This window comes from Rhinoraja longicauda, chromosome 12 (genome assembly GCF_053455715.1).
Source record: "Rhinoraja longicauda isolate Sanriku21f chromosome 12, sRhiLon1.1, whole genome shotgun sequence".
In the NCBI taxonomy this organism is placed as follows: domain Eukaryota; kingdom Metazoa; phylum Chordata; class Chondrichthyes; order Rajiformes; family Arhynchobatidae; genus Rhinoraja; species Rhinoraja longicauda.
In genome coordinates, this window is record NC_135964.1 from 11472591 (window position 1) to 11494766 (window position 22176).

The following is a 22176-nucleotide window of genomic DNA, read 5'->3' on the forward strand; positions in this document are numbered from 1 at the left end:
ATGCTGAGAATTTAAAGGGATTTAAGATGAAGAATGTGTGATAAGCAATATTCAAACTGAACTCATATGATTGCTACTCTGAACACTCTTCACGAAGGCTAAATGAGATACTTACCGGTTTTCAAACTTTGAACGTATTGTTCATTTGCCACTGTAAAAGATACAAAATAAACCGTCAATAACTTCCTCACTTTCACTTTGAGGCGTTCCCCTGTGATACAATGCTAGAACAGCAGGGAAACAGGCCCATCAACTCGACCAAAACATTCTGTGCATTCACCCTATCTATTCCCCTCATGATTTTACACGTCTCTATATATAAGATTGCCCCTCAGTCTCCTGCGCACCAAGGAATAAAGTCCTGCCCTGCCCAAGGGCTGTGGGACAGGGCATACTGAATGGCTTTAGATGCTATGTGAAAGGGTAATTTAGAGAAACAAAATTGGCCACATGATTGCCATGTAATAAAGGAAATGCACATTCACAATACTGTAGATTATATTTGTGAATAGATGTGATAAAAGTAAGAAATGTCAAAGTCCAAACCTAAACACCCAGAAGCCGCTGTTTGTGTTCGTTGCGGCATTGATCAAACATGGATCAAACACTCTATTGCTGACACCAAGTCTGCTACAATCAAGATTCAGTATTTAATTTTACAAATTCTTTAATATTACTAATAAAATGTTACCATTAGCCCTTCTATTTATTAAATATTACGTGAATGCTCAGGGTAGGGGATTCAAGAACTAGAGGGCTTAAGTTTAAGGTGAGGGGAAAGATTTAATAGGAACCTGAGGGGCAACTTTTTCAATCAGAGGGTGGTGGGTGTATGGAACAAGCTGCTAGAGAAGGTAGTTGAGGCAGGTACTATAACAAAATGTATAAGACACTTGGACAGGTACTTGGATAGGAAAGGTTTCCATGCCGTCCAAGATCCTATGCTAGTCCCATTTGCCCACATTTGGCCCATATCCCTCTAAACCTTTCCTACCTGGGTACCTGTCTAAATGTCTTTTAAATGTTGTTATTGTACCGCCATGGATATGAGATTTGGGCCAAACATGGGCAAATGGGATTATTTTAGAGGGAGCATTCTTGGTCAGTATGGACGAGTTATGCCAAAGGGCCTCTTTCTGGCTGTTGGCCCTATGACTGCTGAGGCATCATAAAGGGATAAACCAAGTTACCAATATTCAGCAGCATTTAAAAATTCATGCTTAATCCCATCCAAGAGAGGGAATGGCCCAGATTATAACAGAAGTGTATAATTGTCAATTGGTTTAGTTATGCTGTTTTACAGCTGCCTTTTAAAAAAATTATTTTAAAATACTTTATTCAAGAAATAAATATATACAAAACATGTTCCTTCCAAAACATCCGACATTCTCGGAGGCTATACATACATTCAATACAGATATTCAATACACCAATTGCACTAAATTACCCCCCACCCTTGCCACTCATGTGGCCCACTGGCATGGAGTCCCTTCCTTTATTTGGAGGGGCGTCTCTCTCCACCACACCCTGCCCCCCATGTCCAGCAGCGGAAGGACCCTAGACTGTGGTCCTCCCCCACAGAGCCTTGGCGTTGGCTGCACCAAGCTTCAGTGCGTCCCTCAGCACGTACTCCTGCAGTCTGCAGCGGGCCAGACGGCAACATTCCCCCACGGACAGCTCGCTCCGCTGGGAGGTCAACAAAGCTCGGGCAGAGCAAAGAGCGTCTTTCACAGAGTTGATGACCTTCCAGCGGCACTCGCTGTCAGTCTCGGAATGTGTCCCTGGGAACAGTCTGTAGATCACAGAGTCCTCTGTGACGGAGCTGTTTGGAATAAATCGTGCCAGGGACCCTTGCAAACCTCTCCAGGCTCTTTGCAAATCCACACTCTGCGAAGAGGTGGGCAACCGTCTCCTCTCCATAGCAGCCGTCCCGAGGGCAGAGTGCGCTGGTAGTGAGGTTCCAGCGGTGCAGGAAGGATCTGACTGGGAGGGCTCCCCTCACCGCCAGCCAAGCCAGGTCTTGGTGCTTGTTGGTGAGTTCTGGCGATGAGGCATTTCGCCAGACAAGCTGGGCGGTCTGCTGTGGGAACCACGCCACAGGATCCATGGAGTCATTCCCCTGCAGTGCCTGCCAGACATTCCGTGCTGACCACTGCCCGATGGACTTGTGGTCAAAGGTGTTGGTCCAGAAGAACCTTTCCACAAACGACAGATGGTGCGGCAATGTCCAGCTGACTGGCACATTGCGTGGCATCTGCGCCAGGCCCATCCTTTCCAACACCCAGAAACAGGTAGAACCTCAGCAGGTCGTGACATTTGGTGCCCACGTGCCTTGGCTCTATGCTCCGCCTGATGCAGCCACACAAGAAGACAGCTGCCTTTGCCCCAGTTCAGAGTGCAAGTCGGTTTCTTACCTTGCAGTGTGACAGAGGATGGATCGACCTCTGTGATCCGCCTCACAGCTAGGGTGTGGAGATGCTGCCGCAATACATTGATCAATACTTCAATACTCAGCGTGTATCTAATGAAAAGCTCTGCTTCCTTCGGTAACGCAAACTGCAACCAGTAATGGGCAATAATGCTGCCGTTGCTGCACAGAAAAAACAGTCAGATCAGAACAAGAGGGGGTAATGCTTTTTAATCAAAACGATGTAATAACAGCCTCAGTGAACGGTGTGAGGCATCACGATTTGGTCAATGACAGGGTAACAAAACCACAGGCATCAGAATGTACTCGGCCCGGTCTAAGAGAGGGTTGCCTTTGGCTGGAGTGTTGGAGTGGACCCCCGTGGGCCAGGGACATTTCTGCTTTGAATCATCAGCAGCTGAATGGGCGGCACAGTGGCGCAGCGGTAGAGTTGCTGCCTTAGAGCGCCAGAGACCCGGGTTCAATCCTGACTACGGGGGCTGTCTTTATGGAGTTTGTACATTATCCCTGTGACCGCGTGGGTTTTCTCTGGCTGTTCCCGTTTCTTTCCACATTTCAAAACCAAACATGTTTGTAGGTTAATTGGTTTCGGTAAAAACTACTTAATTGTCCCTAGTGTGTAGGATAGTGTTTATGCACAGGGATTGCTGATCGACACGGACTCGGTGGGTCGATGTGCCTGTTTCCACGCTGCATCGCCAAAGTCTAAAAGATAATGTGCCCGTCAATAGCAATCGCCCCTGGGGTAAGCAGTCTGCTTATACAGCAGCTAGTCAAACATTTGGAAAATGTACATCAGCCAAGAGACCACTTAGAGTCATCCAGCAGGGAAACAGGCCCAACAATCCAACTTGCCTACACCGACCAACATGCCCCATCTACACTAGTGCCACCTGCCTGCATTTGGACCATAGCCCTCTCAACCTTTTCCTATCTATTTCTCTGAAATGTTATGAACGAATGAATTAATACTTTATTGTCACATGTGACAAGTCACAGTGAAACACTTTGCTTTCATACCCAAGGTATGCAAATAGTTGCCACATAAAGGGCACTTACAAAGTATCCACAGCAGGTCTTCCTTTCCTCCCCCTCCTTCATGGCTGTTGAGGTATCTGCCTCAACTACCTCCTTCAGCAGCTCGTTCCATGTACTATAAAAAAGTTGCCCCTCAGGTTGCTATTAAATCTTTCCCCCCTCACTTCAAACGTATGCCCCGCACACAACATACACTAGCTTGGAGTGTATAATGGTGATCGTGTACAGTGTCGAGGCTGATGAGTGTGGTTTGCTGCCGCTAACGTGGCCCACCCAGTCAGAGTGAGGTGGTCGGTGCTCATCACAACATATCTGCTCCCCTGGATTATAATTGAGAGCCCAGCTCGTTGTGAGTGGTGTTTCCCCATAGCATCCTACACCATGGGCATTCACTTCTCAACGGCATGCAATCAGATGCATGGCCCCAGTTTTGTTTGTGGGCGCCCCTGCATCTACTCGTGGGCAAGGAGACTTCTAGAACCTTCTGTGAGTGTAGTTGTCAGGGCGACACAAAGCCATCAACAAGCATCTCCAGCCATGCTGTACGGAACTAGCCTCACTCGTCCCTTCCACAGAATTGCAGCACAGAAACAGGCCCTTCGGCCCACCTTGTCCATGCCGACTGTTGGCATAATGGGCTAGTTCCATTTGCCTGCATTCTAAACCCTTTCCTCTTCATAGATATGTCTGAATGTCTTTAAATAGATGTAGTTGTATCTGCTTCTACAGCTTCCTCTGGGCAGCTCATTATAGGTACGAACTACCCTCTGACTGAAAACTTTGCCCTCTTAAATCTCTCTGCTCTCACCTTAAGCCTATCCTCTCTAATTTTAGAATCCTCTCCCCTCCTTACAGAAGACGTATTTACAAGAGGCCATGTAACAATTAGCTGGAACCTGCATTGTTCCACCTGACATGGGTATCATTCACAGCCACACCGCCCACCAACTAGAATTGCCCGATTCCAAATGTCAGCAAATGAATCCAACATGTGTCCATGCTATAGGGGGCATTTAAATTGCCTTCACCCGTTGAAAGCAAGTGCTCTGTACCTGCAGATATCCACAATAGCCTTGTACGAATGCACTGCGTAACGAGACGGATTTAAGATCAGAAACAGCTGGAGCAAGCTGTTCATTCGGAGCCACACAGTTGTACAGCATGGAAACAGGCCCTTCAGTCCGCCTTCTTCATTCCTACCAAGATGGCACATTGGGCTTGTCCCACTTGCCTGCATTTGCCCCATTATACTCCTCCTATCCATATATCTGTCCCAATATCTTTTAAAAGTCATAATTGAATCTGCTTCTACAGCTTCCACTGGCAGCTCATTCCAGATAGACTACTCACTGAGTGAAAGAGTTGTCCCCGAGCTCTTAAATCTCTCTCCTCTCACCTCAAGCCTGTGCCCTCTAGTTTTTGAATCTTGCCCAGGGAAAGTGACTGAGAGCGTTCAGAGTCAGTCTGAAGAATGGTTCTGACCTGAAATGTCACCTATTCCTCTTTTCCAGTGATGCTGCCTGATCCACTGAGTTACTCCAGCACTTTGTGTCCATCTTCGTGAGCAATCAATAACCATAGAGACAGCAAGACATGATGTACGAGTTCCCTACGATCGCCGCTCCTCCATGCTGATTTCATACTTTACTTACTCTTTCAGAGCTTCTTTACACTATACATTGACTTTGTGATCTCTATATTCTATAAGACTGCTGTGCAACAAAAACTGATGCAAAATTCGCTTTTTATACATTGTTGCCAGGAACCCAAATTGTCAAAATGACAGATGCAGTTGTGCAGAAAATAAATTGTGGCTATTAAATTTTGAATGTTTTATTTTTAGTCACCAGCTGCAGTAAAAAGTGCATCCTTAGCATCATTAGCAGATATTTACTGAGCCAAGATAAACAGGAATCTCCAACCTTTGGCCTGTGCATTGCTGCTGAACAGTCATATCAGTATGAAGAAGGGTCTCAACCCAAAACGTCACCCATTCCTTCTCTCCAGAGATGCTACCTGCCCCGCTGAGTTACTCCAGCATTTTGTGTCTACCTTTGATTTAAACCAGCATCTGCAGTTCTTTCCTACACATTAAGAGGGACATGTTCTGTGGCTGGCGACTCCTGCATTACATTTCATTAGAACATTTTAAAAATAGTCACAAACCAGTTTACAGATAGTTACATCCGGAATTAAAACAGCTGACTGCTTCAAATCTGCACTGTGAGGCTGAATATGCATTTGCCAAAAATCCCCTTTTGAACTATTATTGGGTCACAAGAATTTACTTCCTTTTGTTGCCTTTTCTCAAATTCCCCAATAGTTTAGTTTATAGATGCAGCATGGAATTTCACTGGAAGTTCAGCAGGAGAGTATGTGATGCTGATCAATGCCAAGATTTACAGTTTAGTTTAGAAATAGTTTGCAGGTGTTATCACACAGTTAAAAAAAAACACTTGGACAGGTACATGAATAGGAAAGGTTTAGAAGGATATGGGCCAAACGCGAGCAGGTGGGAATCATATCATATCATATCATATATCTACAGCCGGAAACAGGCCTTTTCGGCCCTCCAAGTCCGTGCCGCCCAGTGATCCCCGTACATTAACACTATCCTACACCCACTAGGGACAATTTTTACATTTACCCAGCCAATTAACCTACATACCTGTACGTCGTGTCGATGGGGCACGTTGGCATGGGAAATTTGGGCTGAAGGGCCTGTTTACGTGCTGTATAACTCTAACAAGTCCTTCTGCCCACCGAGTCCACACCGACCATCGATCACATTGATTGGTGAAGGTTTAGAGGGGAGAGAAAACTAAGACTGTTTTTCAGCTAAAGTGTGGTCGCGCTTTGGAATGATTCACTTTAAATTGATGCCAAGTCAATTGACAATCTCAAACACGGGATTGGTTAAATTTTGTTATCCAAGAGTTGCAGGCAAGAGACAGATACAAGTATCACTCATGATCTCATTAAATGGCAGAATGTCAGACTTGACTCGCTGTGCTGTACTGATAGTGGACATCTTAGCCACCCTTTGTAGAATTCAACGTTGAGGAAGATGGAATAGTGTGCACTGGTCCACTGATTAACTAGCACCAGTTTTAAGCCCTCTCTGCAGACAAAGACTTTACTTATTATTTCAAACTAAAATGTATTTGCTGAAATGTATATGGTTAACATGACTGTTGTCAGAATATTATTCTCAAAGGAATAAAGCATTTTTAATCACCATTTTTTCCCCCAAAGAGCATTAAAGCTTTTGATTCGACCTACAGTCGTAAATAGGCATAACACCATTCTTAGAAGTACACAGTTTTATAAAATTACTTAGACCTCTGGAATGTTAGATGTTGCAGGGAGACCTGATAGAAGTATTTGAGATTATGAGGCATAGATAGGGTAGACAGTCAGAACCTTTTACTTGGGGTACATATATCAAAGCGCGCATGGATTTAAGGTGAGAGGGGCAAAGTTTAAAGGAGATGTGCAAAGCAGGCTTTATTTTCACGCGCAGAGGGTGGTAGGTGCCTGGAACGTGCTGCCGGGGGTAGTGGTGGAGACAGATACGATGGCGGTGTTGAGGCTTTTGGATAGGCACATGGATATGCAGGGAATGGGGGTATGTGGATCACGTGCAGGCAGATCACTAACTTGGCAATAACTCAGACCAATAACGGCATCATGTTCAGCACAGACATAGTGGGCCAAAGGGCCTGTTCCTGTGCTGTTGTATATTCTACTCCAGCTTTGCTCACAAACAAGGAGACATCATCAACTGTTCCTCACTAAAAGCTATGAGTGCACCAAGTGTGTGCATATCCAAGCCGAGTACCCAGCTCACCACCCAGTACCCAGTACACATCCTTGTACCCGAATGCTGCACGTTATAATCCCACAAATGAACAGATATAAAACTGGATGGTAGGTTTTACTCTCCAATGTTATATACACACTAATCACTTTAAATCACTGATTAGTAATTATCTAATGGACAGGTTCTGTTTTACCTAAACGAGAAGACATCGCTGTCCACAAAGTAATAGCCAAGTGCTGGGGATGTGCTGTAGAGTTGCTGCAGCTGGAAAATAATAATACTTCTGGTATTAAGCACGACAAGCTGCAAATCTCCAAAATAACTAAACTCCAAAATACTGTTTTAGTTTAGGTTATTGTCATGTGTACCGAGCGAGGTACAGTGAAAAGCTTTTTTCCTGCGTGCTAGCCAATCAGCAGAAAGACAACACATGATTACAATCAAGCCGTCCACAGTGTACAGATACAGGGTGAAGGCCATAACGTTTAATGCAAGGTAAAGTCCAATTAAAAATAGTCCGAGGAGCTCGTGTCAGTTCATAGGACAAAGATATCAATTCCCACATTACCACCAATGAGAAGTAAAGCTTGCACTGCACCATTCTAAATAAGTTGTTAAGTTTTTATAATCATCTTAAACAAGATTGTAAATCATTTCTCGCAGTTTGATGGTTGCAATGGTGACTGCACTGTTCAGTAAAGCTGTTTGCTCCTTGTCAGAGAGAGATATTAACTGGAGCTGCTGCTGTAACTTCTGACCGATCATCAGGGTAGGCATTCAGATTTGTAATGTGTGGACACAGAGGCTAAAACCAAATACTTTGTTTTTCCTAAAATATAGAGTTAATAATCACATGATTGATGCTGTTACGGGCAGCACAATGGTAGAGCTGCTGCTTCACAATGCCAGAGACCCGGGTTCTCAGGTTCTATCCTGGACCCGGGTTCTATCCTGACCTCGGGTGCAGTCTGTGCAGAGTTTGTATGTTCTCCCTGTGACTGCATGGGTTTCCCCCAGGTGCTCCAGTTTCCTCCCACATCCCAAAGACGTGTAAATTTGCAGGTTAATTGCCCCTTTGTAAATTGTCCCTTGTACGTGGGGAGTGGATGAGAAAGTGGGATGACATAGAACTAGTGTGAATGGGTGATCGATGGTCGGCGTGGACTTGGTAGGTCGAAGGGCCGGTTTCCATGCTGTATCTAAAAATGCTAAACTAATTGCAAGCTGTTACTCCATTTTGATTAAACATGAACTAATGTGAAATGTAAGACAGTTGAATAAGCAGGGCACCTTAAATTAAAACATGCTTCGTTCAATGCTGGCAGTTCTACGCCAACCTTAAGCCCACTCACACATGGAATCATACGGCATCCAGCCTGCCCCACCACTCTGAAAGAGGGAGCCAATTAGTCCGACTCCTATGTGTAGCCTGTGGCTTTGTAAATTATTTCTGATTATTAAACAATTAAAGCAAACACATCTTGATTGTCTGGAACTGATTCCAAGCAAGTTTGTTGGAGAACATTTTATTCAATGGCTTCAGTACTGGCATCTTCTGCTATTGTCAACAGAAAGATGGTCTGTGTTTAAAGAGATGATTAACTAGTGCTGATATTTACTCACTCTCTTACCATGGTCTTCAGTGTGTTTGACAAGGAGGAGAAGTTCCTAGATTGGGGTGTTGCCAGTTCAGGAGTGAATGAGCCTCTGGAAAGCTTCATACTTCCAACGTAATACCGGGGCGCTCCCAGAATCCTGAGGTTAGGATCGATGAACTCATCATCAAGTGGTGTGGCTCCTGAAACATGAAGCAATAACTAAATTATCCACAAACATTACATTCAAGAGGCTTTCCTTCTCTCGCAGGGTTTTAAAAACAAAATCCTCAAGAGATTCGTGTAGGAAGGAACTGCAGATGCTGGTTCAAACCATAGACACAAAAAGATGTAGTAACTCAGGATATTTATCGATAGATGTAGCTTAATTTTTAATTGATATGTATCGGTACCTCTCTGTCTAAAAAACATTGCAAGAGTTAATAATATTGTTACAAAGTTATACAAGATGACTTATTCCACAACATTATCAGCACAAACATCAAGACGGAAAATAATATTAAATTCGTTTTACGTTTTTCTTGGTGCAGCATGGATTGGTAAAGCTATTAAAAAATGAACTTGAATTTATTCCCAAAATAAATGTTTTGATTTGATGTGAATCCATCTTCACGATGCTAAACCTGGGCCTCCAAGCAGGTTGCATTTCAATGCGTCACAGCAGAGTAGGGGCTCAGCAATCCAGGCAAGGAGGTGTTTCTGTGCGGGTTTGTAGGTTAATTTGCCCACTGTAAATTGTCCCCAGTGTGCAGGGAGTGAATGAGAAAGTTGGTCAACATAGAACTAGTGTGATTTTGGAAAGAACTGCAGATGCTGTTTTAAATCAAAGGTAGACACAAAACGCTGGAGTAACTCAGCGGGACAGACAGCATCTCTGGAGAAAAGGAATGGGTGACGTTTTGGGTCGAGACCCTTCTTCAGACCCAGTGTGAATGGGTGATCGGTGGTCAGCATGGACTCAGTGGGCCGAAGGGCCTGGTTCTATCCTGTATCTCTAAACTAAACTGCAGATGCTGGTTCAAACCGTAGACACAAACTCTACCTCACCGCCCCTCTCCCCCCCACCACTGTGGGACCTCCCCCTAACCTCCTCCTCCCCCCCCCCCCCCACACACACACTATGGGACCTCCCTAACTCTCCCCCCACCCCCTCTGTGGAACCCTCCCTTACTATTCCCCCCCCCCCCCACTGTGATTCCTGCTCTTCCTCTCCCTCCCAACACACTGAAATGGCGGCACGGTGGCGCAGCGGTAGAGTTGCTGCCTTACAGCGAATGCAGTGCTGGAGACTCAGGTTCGATCCTGACTACGGGCGCCGTCTGTACGGAGTTTGTACGTTCTCCCCGTGACCTGCGTGGGTTTTCTCCGAGATCTTCGGTTTCCTCCCACACTCCAAAGACATACAGGTATGTAGGTTAATTGGCTGGGCAAATGCAAAAATTGTCCCTAGTGTGTGTAGGATAGTGTTAGTGTGCGGGGATCGCTGGGCGGCACGGACCCGGTGGGCCGCAGGGCCTGTTTCTGCGCTGTATCTCTAAATCTAAAAAAATCTAAATAGTAGTTAGGCAGGGTAACAATAATGTCACAGGGTCACACAGCACGGAAACAGGCCCTTCAGCCCAACCTGTCCCTGCCGACCAAGTTGCCCCATCTACACTAGTCCCACCAGTGTCATCTTTATTTGAGGGGTTGTAGATTATTTATGCCTGAAATATGTTTAAATAGGATCAACGTCCAGTCCAGGTTTATGTACAAATATGCAGTATTTGCTCACGGTGTCACATCAATGATGGGAATCATATATTAAAAAAACTATTAAAAATAAGTATTTTACTCACTGATGCCGAATATTACAGTGGAAAATAAAGTGGTGATTAATACTACCACAGCCAAAAGACACATCCACACTTTACACCTCCAGAAGACGGTTTTGTTGCAAATATTTTGTAGAATCAGACTTCTCGGTTGTCTATTTTTACCTTCCTGTAGAAAGATTTTAAAAAATGATTTCAGATATTTACACGTTTATACAAATGAGTTAGCAATAAGAATCCTAACGCGATGCAGTCTGCAAGTTACCTGTGCACTGTTTACATTTCCTCTCTCCAGCTAAAACACGTCACACTCCCTATCATGCAGAACCTTATCAAAGGTCTTGCTAAAGTGCATAAAGACAATGTCTACAGCCTTGTCCTCATCAACCTTCTTGGATATTTTTTTTTAAAACAATCAAATTCATGAGACACGATCTCCCATGTACAAAACCATGCTGACTATCCCTAATCAGCCTCTACAAATGCATATAGATCCTCTCTCTCTCTCACAATCCTACAGCAGGCAGTGAAGAAAGCTAATGGCATGTTGGCCTTCATAACGAGAGGATTTGAGTATAGGAGCAAAGAGGTCCTTCTGCAGTTGTACAGGGCCCTGGTGAGACCACATCTGGATTATTGTGTGCAGTTTTGGTCTCCTAATTTGAGGAAGGACATCCTTGCTATTGAGGCAGTACAGCATAAGTTCACGAGGTTAATCCCTGGAATGGCGGGACTGTCATATGAGGAAAGATTGGAAAGACTGGGCTTGTATTCACTGGAATTTAGAAGAACGAAAGGGGATCTTATAGAAACATATAAAATTATAAAAAGGACTGGACAAGCTAGATGCAGGAAATATGTTCCCAATATTGGGGGAGTCCAGAACCAGGGGCCACAGTCTAAGAATAAAGGGGAGACCATTTAAAACTGTGATGAGAAAACAAATGTCACCCAGAGAGTTGTGAATGTGTGGAATTTTCTGCCACAGAAGGCAATGGAGGCCAATTCACTGGATGAATTTAAAAGAGAATTAGATAGAGCTCTAGGGGTTAGCGGAATCAGTATATGGGAAGGCAGGCACGGGTTATTGATTGTGGATGATCAGCCATGATCACAATGAATAGCGCGCTGGCTCGAAGGGCCAAATGGCCTCCACCTGCACCTATTTTCTATGTTTCTATGTAATCCTCTCCACACATATCTATGTAATTTCCCCACCACAGTTTTTGTTGTGATCTTCTGCAGAATGACCTCTGGTCAGTGAACCTGCTTCCAGAATGGCAGTGGTGGGGGTGCCACAGTCACCCATTCAGTCTGTACAATAACCAATCCAGCAAGAAGTAGGCCCCACACTTCATGCTCTTCTCTCCTTATCTCACGGCCGTTTACCTCCTTTTCATCCCTGCCTTAGTCCACCTGTCTGCCAAGCAGCCCCCCTCAACTGTATCCACCCATCACTTCCCAGGCTTTTTCACGTCCCACCTCTCTCCCACCTTCCCCCACACTACGTCAGCCCGAAGCAGGATCCCGACCCGATACGTCACCTATCCAGAGATGGTGCCTGACCTGCTGAGTTACTCCAGCACTCTGTGTCCCTTGTTCCAGCAAGTGGTCTGTTGCCTGTGAAGAGATGAAGAGGATGGAACCATATAACTTGTTTGACCTCAATCTGCAATGGGGTTGGGTCGGTGATGGAGCCCAATGCTGCACCCATCCCTTCATGGACCTCTCACAAGGTGAAGACCAGGCGTATTTCTCTTTCCACATGGAACCCTTATTGCTCCCTGTAGTGTAGCCCTTCAGCCACTGGGATGAGGCATTCGAGGAGGACCTTCTAGTGGTTTTCCCAGTTTTAGTCAATAGGGACCGTCCTTGCCAATTAATGCAAAAGGATTCATCTCCTTTCCTGAACATGGACACGATTTCATGAAAAACTCCACTCCCTGATTGCTTTTCTGAATGACTCATCGATGAACCAAATGCTTAGTTCTGTGCATGAACACACATGAGAACCATCTGATGCTGAGGTTGGAGTGATCTTGGTTCAGCGGTGGAGGTTGAACAGTTACCTCTTTCAATAACAAGTAGCATTCTTGCTACTGAGGGAGTGCAGCTTAGGTTCACCAGGTTAATTCCCGGGATGGCGGGACTGACATGCAGTGCCCTCCATAATGTTTGGGATGAAGACCTATCATTTATTTATTTGCCTCTGTACTCCACAATTTGAGATTTGTAATAGAAAAAAAAATCACATATGGTTAACGTGCACATTGTCAGATTTTATTAAAGGCCATTTTTATACATTTTGGTTTCACCATGTAGAAATCACAACTGTGTTTATACATAGCCCCCCCATTTCAGGGCACCATAGTGTTTGGGACACATGGCTTCACAGGTGTTTGTAATTGCTCAGGTGTGTTTAATTGCCTCCTTAATGCAGGTATAAGAGAGCTCTCAGCACCCAGTCTTTCCTCCACTTTCCATCACCTTTGGAAACTTTTATTGCTGTTATCAACATGAGGACCAAAGTTGTGCCAATGAAAGTCAAAGAAGCCATTATGAGACTGAGAAACAAGAATAAAACTGTTAGAGACATCAGCCAAACCGTAGGCTTGCCAAAATCAACTGTTTGGAACATCATTAAGAAGAAAGAAAACACTGGTGAGTTTACTAATCGCAAAGGGACTGGCAGGCTAAGGAAGACCTCCACAGCTGATGACAGAAGAATTCTCTCTATAATAAAGAAAAAAACCAAACACCTGTCCAACAGATCAGAAACACTCTTCAGGAGTCAGGTGTGGATTTGTCAATGGCCACTGTCCACTAAAGACTTCATGAACAGAAATAGAGAGGCTACACTGCAAGATGCAAACCACTGGTTAGCTGCAAAAATAGGACGGCCAGGTTACAGTTTGCCAAGAAGTACTTAAAAGAGCAACCACAGTTCTGGACAAAGGTCTTGTGGACAGATGAGATGAAGATTAACATATCAGAGTGATGGCAAGAGCAAAGTATGGAGGAGAGAAGGAATTGCTCAAGATCCAAAGCATACCACCTCATCTGTGAAAAACAGTGGTGGGTGTGTTATGGCCTGGGCATGTATGGCTGCTGAAGGTACTTATCTTCATTGATGATACAACTGCCGATGGTAGTAGCATAATGAATTCTGAAGAGTATAGACACATCCGATCTGCTCAAGTTCAAACAAATGCCTCAAAACTCATTGGCCAGCAGATCATACTACAGCAAGACAATGATCCCAAACATACTGCTAAAGCAACAAAGGAGTTTTTCAAAGCTAAAAAATGGTAAATTCTTGAGTGGCCAAGTCAATCACCCGATCTGAACCCAATTGAGCATGTCTTTTATATGCTGAAGAGAAAACTGAAGGGGACTAGCCCCCAAAACAAGTATAAGCTAAAAATGGCTGCAATACAGGCCTGGCAGAGCATCACCAGGGAACTCACCCAGCAACTGGTGATGTCCATGAATTGCAGCCTTCAAGCAGTCATTGCATGCAAAGGATATGTTAATACATTAACATGACTACTTTCATTTACATAACATTGCTGTGTCCCAGACATTATGGTGCCCTGAAATGGTGGAACTATGTATAAACACTGCTGTAATTTCTACATGGTGAAATCAAAATGTATAAAAATGGGCTTTTTTGACTATTACAAATCTCAAATTGTGGAGGAAAGAGGCAAATAAATAAATGATGGATCTTTGTCCCAAACATTATGGAAGGCAATGTATGATGAAAGAATGGATCGTCTGGGTTGATATTCACTGGAATTTAGAAGGATGAGAGGGAATCTTATAGAATCATATAAAATTCTTAAGGGATTGACAGGCTGGATGCAGAAAAATGTTCCCAATGTCCAGAACGAGGGGTCACAGTTTAAGAATAAGTGGTAGGCCATTTAGGACTGGGGTGAGGAAAAACTTCTTCACCCAGAGAGTTGTGAATCTGTGGAATTATCTGCCACAGAAAGCAGAGGAGGCCAATTCACTGGATGTATTCAAGAGAGAGTTAGATATAGCTCTTAGGGCTAACAGAATCAAGGGATATGGGGAGAAAGCAGGAACGGGGAACTGATTCTGGATGATTAGCCATGATCATATTGAATGACGGTGCTGGGTCGAAGGGCCGAATGGCCTACTCCTGCACCTATTTTCTATGTTTCTACCTCCTGTAGATCAGCTCCACTCCAGCATGGGGCTTGTTGGATGTGAAGGGCAATATTTCAGCAAGAAAGACGAGGAGGGTTGGGACACAGGCAAAGAAGACATGTGTAGTCTCTTGCTTGGAGATATTTTCAAACAGTGCTTGGCTCAGGAGCATTGCCAGGAGTTGGGGCCCATCACCCTGATGAAGCAAGCAATTGTTGTGACGAAGACAGTGCAAGAGCTTTGTCTGAGGAAGACTCCATGGAAGTTAGCCTTCTCCAAACCTTTCCAGAGGTCTATGTCCTTCCTGACTCTGGCACTAGTCACCCAGGAGGTGAGGTCAGCTGAGAGCTGGAGCAGAACTTGGAGGGGAAAGATGGACACAAAAGTGCTGGAGTAACTCAGCGGGTCAGGCAGCATCTCTGGAGAAAAAGGATGGGTGACATTTCAGGTCGGGACCCTTCTTCAGACTAAAAGTAGAAGGAAGGGAACTGGAGGTAGGAAAAGGCCAGAACCTTCGAGCAGAAAGAGCGTGATCTTGGTTCACGAGGGAACTAATGACATGGACAGGACAAGAAGATGGTTCCACTTGAAGAATATTAATGGCTGGATAAAAATTAAAAAGCAAAACTGCACAAAACACAATAATCCCCAGATTACAGTGTTTTACTGTCATGTGCAAATTGTCTTATGGTCAATCAGATCGGAGAGTGGCTCAAAAATTGGGTTAATGAAAAAGGGTTTCAATTCAGGAGGGACAGTGAGGCACTGGAGAAAGAGGACCCATCCAGTTACAGTTTCACTTTGATCAGATTTAAGCTGCATAACGAAAGAAGAGGGTGTGGCAAAACTTCCAGACGGCGAGGGAGAATTCTCAAGTTACAGAGCAATATCAGGGCGGTGGTGGAGTATTGTGAAAAAGGGGAATTGCCCTGATGATGTCAGCGTGGGGCAGAGCAAGCAAACATCACACTTGGCTCCAATCTGGATCTGAGCATGGAAAATGCACACTGTATTGCAGCAGGCTGCATTTAGAAACCTCAAGGTACAAGAGGCATGTGATGTTCACTGGAGGAACAGCTGTGTAAAGTGACCAATTTTCAGGAATTAAATATTTCTGGATCTTTGATACACAGAAGAAATGGGTAAGAGTGGAAAGGGAGGATGGGATAAAGGCAACAAAGAGAAAAGTTTCAGCTCAGAACTGTTCAGTCTGAAGAAAGATCCTGACTCGAAACGTCACCTATGCACATTCCAGAGATGCTGCCTGACCCGCTGAGTTACGCCAGCATTTGTGTCCTTTTGTGTAAATCAGCATCTGCAGTTCCTCGTTTCCACAGAGAGAAAAGATTTCAGCTTGGGATGTCAAGACATAAAATCAGTGGAGTTGAGAAAGGGGGAGGGGCAGGATGTTATGGGGGGGGGGGGGGGGGGGGGGAGAGCTGTCCATGGGCAGTGTAGTCGTCAAAGCACCAGCTGCAGATCCAACAGCAAACGAGAAGGGCAAGCAACAGGCACATTGCAATCATCCATCTACAGAGAAACCAGGCAAACCGAATTGGCCATAATGGTGTAGAAAATTAATGCACAGTACAATGAATGTGTTTGTAGATCAGCAAGTTGACAAAGACAGAAAGCAAAGTGCCAGAGAACTCAGCAGCACCTGTGGGGGAGATGGACAGATGTCGTTTCTGGTCAGGGCCCTACTTCAGACCGAATGAGGGTTCAGGATGTTATATCTCATGTTATGTCATGCTGATTGGTTACTTTTATAATCTTGTAGTTAAGGGGTTTTGGGAACACAATAATCATATTCTGATGCTACAATTACCACAAGTGTAATTACTACAACTATACAGACCTCTCCTGTTCTTGTGTCCATTTTGGGGCCTCATACCCAGAGAAGGTACACTTGGCATGGAAGAAGAGCAACAAATGTTCATCAGAATGATTCCTGGGATGGCGGTGGGCTGGATCTCTGGCGTCTGTATCCACTCGAGTTTAGGAGACTGGGAAGAGGTTTCATTGAACCCTGTAAATCCATGACAGGGTGGATGCAGGGAGATTGGATCTCTTGGCAAGAGGTTGTAGAACGTGGGGGTCAGTCTTCAATAGACAATAGACAATAGGTGCAGGAGTAGGCCATTCGGCCCTTCGAGCCAGCACCGCCATTCAATGTGATCATGGCTGATCATTCTCAATCAGTGAAGGAGAAGACATTTGGGACAGGGATGAGAACAAATTTCTATATTTAAGAGGACAATAAATATAAGGAATTCTCTGCCACAAAGAGCGTGGGGCCAAGTCACCGAATTTATGCAAGAAAGTAGGTAGCTTTCTGGAAATAAAGGGCATGAAAGGATATGATTCTGAGACGATGGCATTGAGGTAGAGGGTCAGGCAAGGTCATAATTGCTGGCAGGGTAGGTCAGAGATTCCTACTGCTATCTTTCGATGTTTCCATGTTTCTATATAAAGATTAAAAGAGATTTAGTTCAAACCAAATCCAGTATCTTACATTTATACAAAGGAAATGACAATGGTTGAGGCTTGTGTAGATTGGGAAGTTGAGTTGAAAGGGATGACAACTGGGACATAGAATCCTGAGGAACAAAAGTCCTGACAAGAAAAGTGGTCCAGCCATGACTAACAAAATAATGATCACGTTGTAGTGGGTGCCGCCACAACGTTAGATTAAAGACAGACAGTTTATGTTGCTTAAAAGAGCAGTAATCGAGGATTGTGAAATTTTCCGATATAGAAAAGGGGAAACAAGCAATCGATAAGAGAGAGAGAAAAGTCAAGACGCATCTTGCAAGTGACGAGAACAAACAAACTTCTATAGGGCCATAGGGAGGGAGGGTGGTAGGCAGGGGGGAGAGGGAGGGTAGGGGGGGGAGAGGGAGGGTAGGGGGGGGAGAGGGAGGGTAGGGGGGGGAGAGGGAGGGTAGGGGGGGGCGAGGGTAGGTAGGGGGGGGGAGGGAGGGTAGGCAGGGGGAGGGTGGGCAGGGGTCTCCGGAGTTCGCGCATCTCACCTGCCCAGGTTGGCTGTTGAGAAGCCGCGGCCACTGCTCGCCACCATCCACCGGCTCCTGGCGGTCGAGGACCTGGGTCATCTGCAGCGCGCAGACGGCCATCCGTCCGTCCCTCGACCGATCCCCGGCCGACCGCAGGAGGCTGCTCCGTCCCGTCCAGTCCCGTCCCGTCCCCTCTCCACCCGGAAGCGGCGGCTCCAGGTGAGGCAGGTTGGAAAGTTGTGGCAACTTCGCTGGAAGTTGACAAACTCTTCTCAAAGGCTCAAACTCTTCTCAAAGTTGACAACTTTTCTCAAACTTGACAAACTTTTCTTAAAGTTGACAAACTCTTCTCAAATTTAAATTCTTCTGAAAGACTTAATCTCTTCTCAAAGTTGACAAACTTTTCTCAAAGTTAAACCCTTCTCAAAGACTTAAACTTCTCAAAGTTGACAGAAACTTTTCTCAAAGTTGACAGACTTTAAACTTTTCCTCTGAGTTTGACTGGCGGGCGGGGGGACGGGACGGGACGGGACGCTGCAGACCGGAGGTCAGAGAGTTTGACGTGGGGCGATGCGATGGCACCGGGTCGTGGGCAGCGGCGGGACCCGACTCTTTGCTTGGGCGGGCGGACGGGTCGCGCTAGCACTGGGTCCGGGCGCCAGGCTCACTTGGCGGGGAGGAGCAGCCAGCTCTGTGTAGAAGCCTTCAGCGGGAATAACCCACCTCGCGGATCTCCGCCCCCTTCCCGGCTACCTGCGTCAGCAAGTTGGAATTTGCAGCTTGTCGTGGAAGTTTTGTTTTAATTGGACTCTTTATATTTCAACTGCATCCGAACCCACACACAAACAAAAGCCAGGTTTGTTTTGGCCACAGGCACGAACTCAGTGATATCGAGGAACCACGGGCTCAGGGACCAATGAGTTCCAGGCAATCTTGGAACATTTTCCTTAATTGGTTTAAAAACCTCGAGCGATGTTAAAGAAAAAAAGGAAACAGCGAGGGACCATGGAATAAGTCATCAACACAGAATGTCAATGACAACAGTTGTTGAAGACTATTGAATTCTTTGCTTTTCAGCGTTTCACTCAGAAATAAGCTCAACCTCGTTCACAGAAACACAAGTAACTGCAGATGCTGGAAGCTTGAGCAAAACACAAAGTGCCGGAGGAACTGACCGCGGGAGAAGACAATAGACAATAGGTGCAGGAGTAGGCCATTCAGCCCTTCGAGCCAGCACCGCCATTCAATGCGATCATGGCTGATCACTCTCAATCAGTACCCCGTTCTTGCCTTCTCCCCATACCCCCTCACTCCGCTATCCTTAAGAGCTCTATCCAGCTCCCTCTTGAAAGCATCCAACGAACTGGCCTCCACTGCCTTCTGAGGCAGACAATTCCACACCTTCACCACTCTCTGACTGAAAAAGTTCTTCCTCATCTCCGTTCTAAATGGCCTACCCCTTATTCTTAAACTGTGGGCCCTTGTTCTGGACTCCCCCAACATTGGGAACATGTTTCCTGCCTCTAATGTGTCCAATCCCCTAATTATCTTATATGTTTCAATAAGATCCCCCCTCATCCTTCTAAATTCCAGTGTATACAAGCCCAATCGCTCCAGCCTTTGAACATACTTTCAACATACGACAGTCCCGCCATTCCGGGAATTAACCTAGTGAACCTACGCTGCACGCCCTCCATAGCAAGAATATCCTTCCTCAAATTTGGAGACCAAAACTGCACACAGTACTCCAGGTGCGGTCTCACCAGGGCCCTGTACAACTGTAGAAGGACCTCTTTGCTCCTATACTCAACTCCTCTTGTTATGAAGGCCAACATTCCATTGGCTTTCTTCACTGCCTGCTGTACCTGCATGCTTCCTTTCATTGACTGATGCACTAGGACACCCAGATCTCGTTGAACTCGACGGAAGGGAAGAGAAAAATACATTCTGGCCTTCTATCACAGTGAGGAGGTGACTGGAGGAGACTCATTGTGATGGATGTTTCTTTTGTTTGGTGTTGGTTATGATTGTATGTGTTATTGCATTTTTATTGATTATTCTTATTGGTCTTATTGTTGAACTGCGGGTAATTATTCATTTCACTGCACATTTATGTGTATGTGACAAATAAATTGACTATTGATGATTGAACTCGGCGGGTCAGGCAGCATCCGTGGAGTGAATGGACCGAGAACGTTTTGGCTCAAGACCTTTATTCAAACTGGAGTAAAGGGGGGGAAAGCTGGAAAACAGCACCTCATATTCTATTTGGGTAGCTTACAACCCAATGGCATTAACCTTGAATTTACCAATTTTAAATAATGTTCCCTGTTTCGTTTCCCCCACCCCTTTACCCGACAGTGGTGCAGAGGTAGAGTTGCTACCTTACAGTGACAGAGATCTGGGTTTGATCTTGACCACGGGTGCTGACTGTATGGAGTTTGCATGTTCTCCCTGTGACCGCACGGGTTTCCTCCGGGTGCTCTGTTTTCTTCTCACTCCAAAAATGTGCAGGTTTGTAGGTTAATTGGCTTCTGCCCCATTGTGTAGGGTAGTGTGAGTGTATGGCACAGACTCAGTGGGCCGAAGGGCCTGTTTCCACACTATTTTTCTTTTCTTTACCCCACTACATGACTGTGAATGTTAACTTTATCCGTGCCCCTCATGATCTTGCACACATCAATAAGGTCACCCCTCACCCTCCTGCGCTCCAAAGAAAAATGTCCCAGCCTATCCAAACTCTCACTATAACTCAAGCCCACAAGCCTGATGGTCTGCATCCCAGGGTACTTAAGGAGGTGGCTCTAGAAATTATGGACGCATTGGTGATCATTTTCCAATTTTCTATAGATTCAGGATCAGTTCCCGTGGACTGGAGGGTAGCTAATGTTACCCCACTTTTTAAGAAAGGAGGGAGAGAGAAAACGGGAAATTATAGACCAGTTAGTCTGACATCAGTGGTGGGGAAGACGCTGGAGTCAATTATAAAAGACGAAAGTGCGGAGCATTTGGATAGCAGTAACAGGATTGTTCCGAGTCAGCATGGATTTACGAAGGGGAAATCATGCTTGACTAATCCTGGAATTTTTTGAGGATGTAACTAGGAAAATTGACAGGGGAGAGCCGGTGGATGTAGTGTACCTTGAATTTCAGAAAGCCTTCGACAAGGTCCCACATAGGAAATTAGTGGGCAAAATTAGAGCACATGGTATTGAAGGTAGGGTACTTACATGGATAGAAAATTGGTTGACAGACAGAAAGCAAAAAGTGGGGATAAATGGGTCCCTTTCAGAATGGCAGGCAGTGACTAGTGGGGTACCGCAAGGCTCGGTGCTGGGACTGCAGCTATTTACAATATACATTAATGACTTAGATGAAGGGATTCAAAGTACCATTAGCAAATTTGCAGATGATACAAAGCTGGGTGGTCGTGTGAACTGTGAGGAAGATGCTATGAGGTTGCAGGGTGACTTGGACAGGTTGTGTGAGTAGGCGGATGCATGGCAGATGCAGTTTAATGTGGATAAGTGTGAGGTTATCCATTTTGATGGTAAGAATAGGAAGGCAGATTATTATCTGAATGGTGTAAAGTTAGAAAAAGGGGACGTACAACGAGATCTGGGTGTCCTTGTGCATCAGTCACTGAAAGGAAGCATGCAGGTACAGCAGGCAGTGAAGAAAGCCAATGGAATGTTGGCCTTCATAACAAGAGTAGTTGAGTATAGGAGCAAAGAGGTCCTTCTGCAGTTGTACAGGGCCCTAGTGAGACCGAACCTTGAGTACTGTGTGCAGTTTTGGTCTCCAAATTTGAAGAAGGATATTCTTGCTGTTGAGGGCGTGCAGCGTGGGCTTACTAGGTTAATTCCCGGAATGGTGGGACTGTCGTATGTTGAAAGACTAGAAAGACTAGCCTTGTATACACTTGAATTTAGAAGGATGAGAGGGGATCTTATCGAAACATATAAGATTATTAAGGGGTTGGACACGTTAGAGGCAGGAAACATGTTCCCAATGTTGGGGGAGTCCAGAACAAGGGGCCACAGTTTAAGAATAAAGGGTAGGCCATTTATAACGGAGATGAGGAAAAACTTTTTCAGTCAGATAGTTGTAAATCTGTGGAATTCTCTGCCTCAGAAGGCAGTGGCCAATTCTCTGAATGCATTCAAGAGAGAGCTAGATAGAGCTCTTAAGGATAGCGGAGTCGGGGGGTATGGGGAGAAGGCAGGAACGGGGTACTGATTGAGAATGATCAGCCATGATCACATTG

General features: G+C 45.3%; 1 protein-coding gene and 1 long non-coding RNA gene across 2 annotated transcripts in view; both read right to left on the bottom strand.

The window, feature by feature from the left end:
* LOC144598643 (suppressor of tumorigenicity 14 protein homolog) overlaps positions 1 to 10807 on the bottom strand; it is a 39624-nt gene extending 28817 nt beyond the window's left edge. The window contains exons 1-5 of the mRNA XM_078408853.1: positions 10744 to 10807; positions 8921 to 9087; positions 7483 to 7553; positions 2415 to 2590; positions 116 to 151 (exon numbers count right to left, since the gene is read on the bottom strand). Coding sequence (XP_078264979.1) covers positions 116 to 151; positions 2415 to 2590; positions 7483 to 7553; positions 8921 to 9087; positions 10744 to 10807 — 514 coding nt within the window. The remainder of the gene's footprint in view (positions 1 to 115; positions 152 to 2414; positions 2591 to 7482; positions 7554 to 8920; positions 9088 to 10743) is intronic.
* A 31-nt stretch (positions 10808 to 10838) lies between these two features.
* Positions 10839 to 18282, bottom strand: LOC144598495 (uncharacterized). Its single transcript, XR_013547872.1, has 3 exons — positions 17928 to 18282; positions 12286 to 12339; positions 10839 to 10888 (listed from the first exon to the last, which is right to left on the bottom strand). It is a non-coding gene; the product is annotated as an uncharacterized LOC144598495 (long non-coding RNA).
* Positions 18283 to 22176: the final 3894 nt, after the last annotated feature.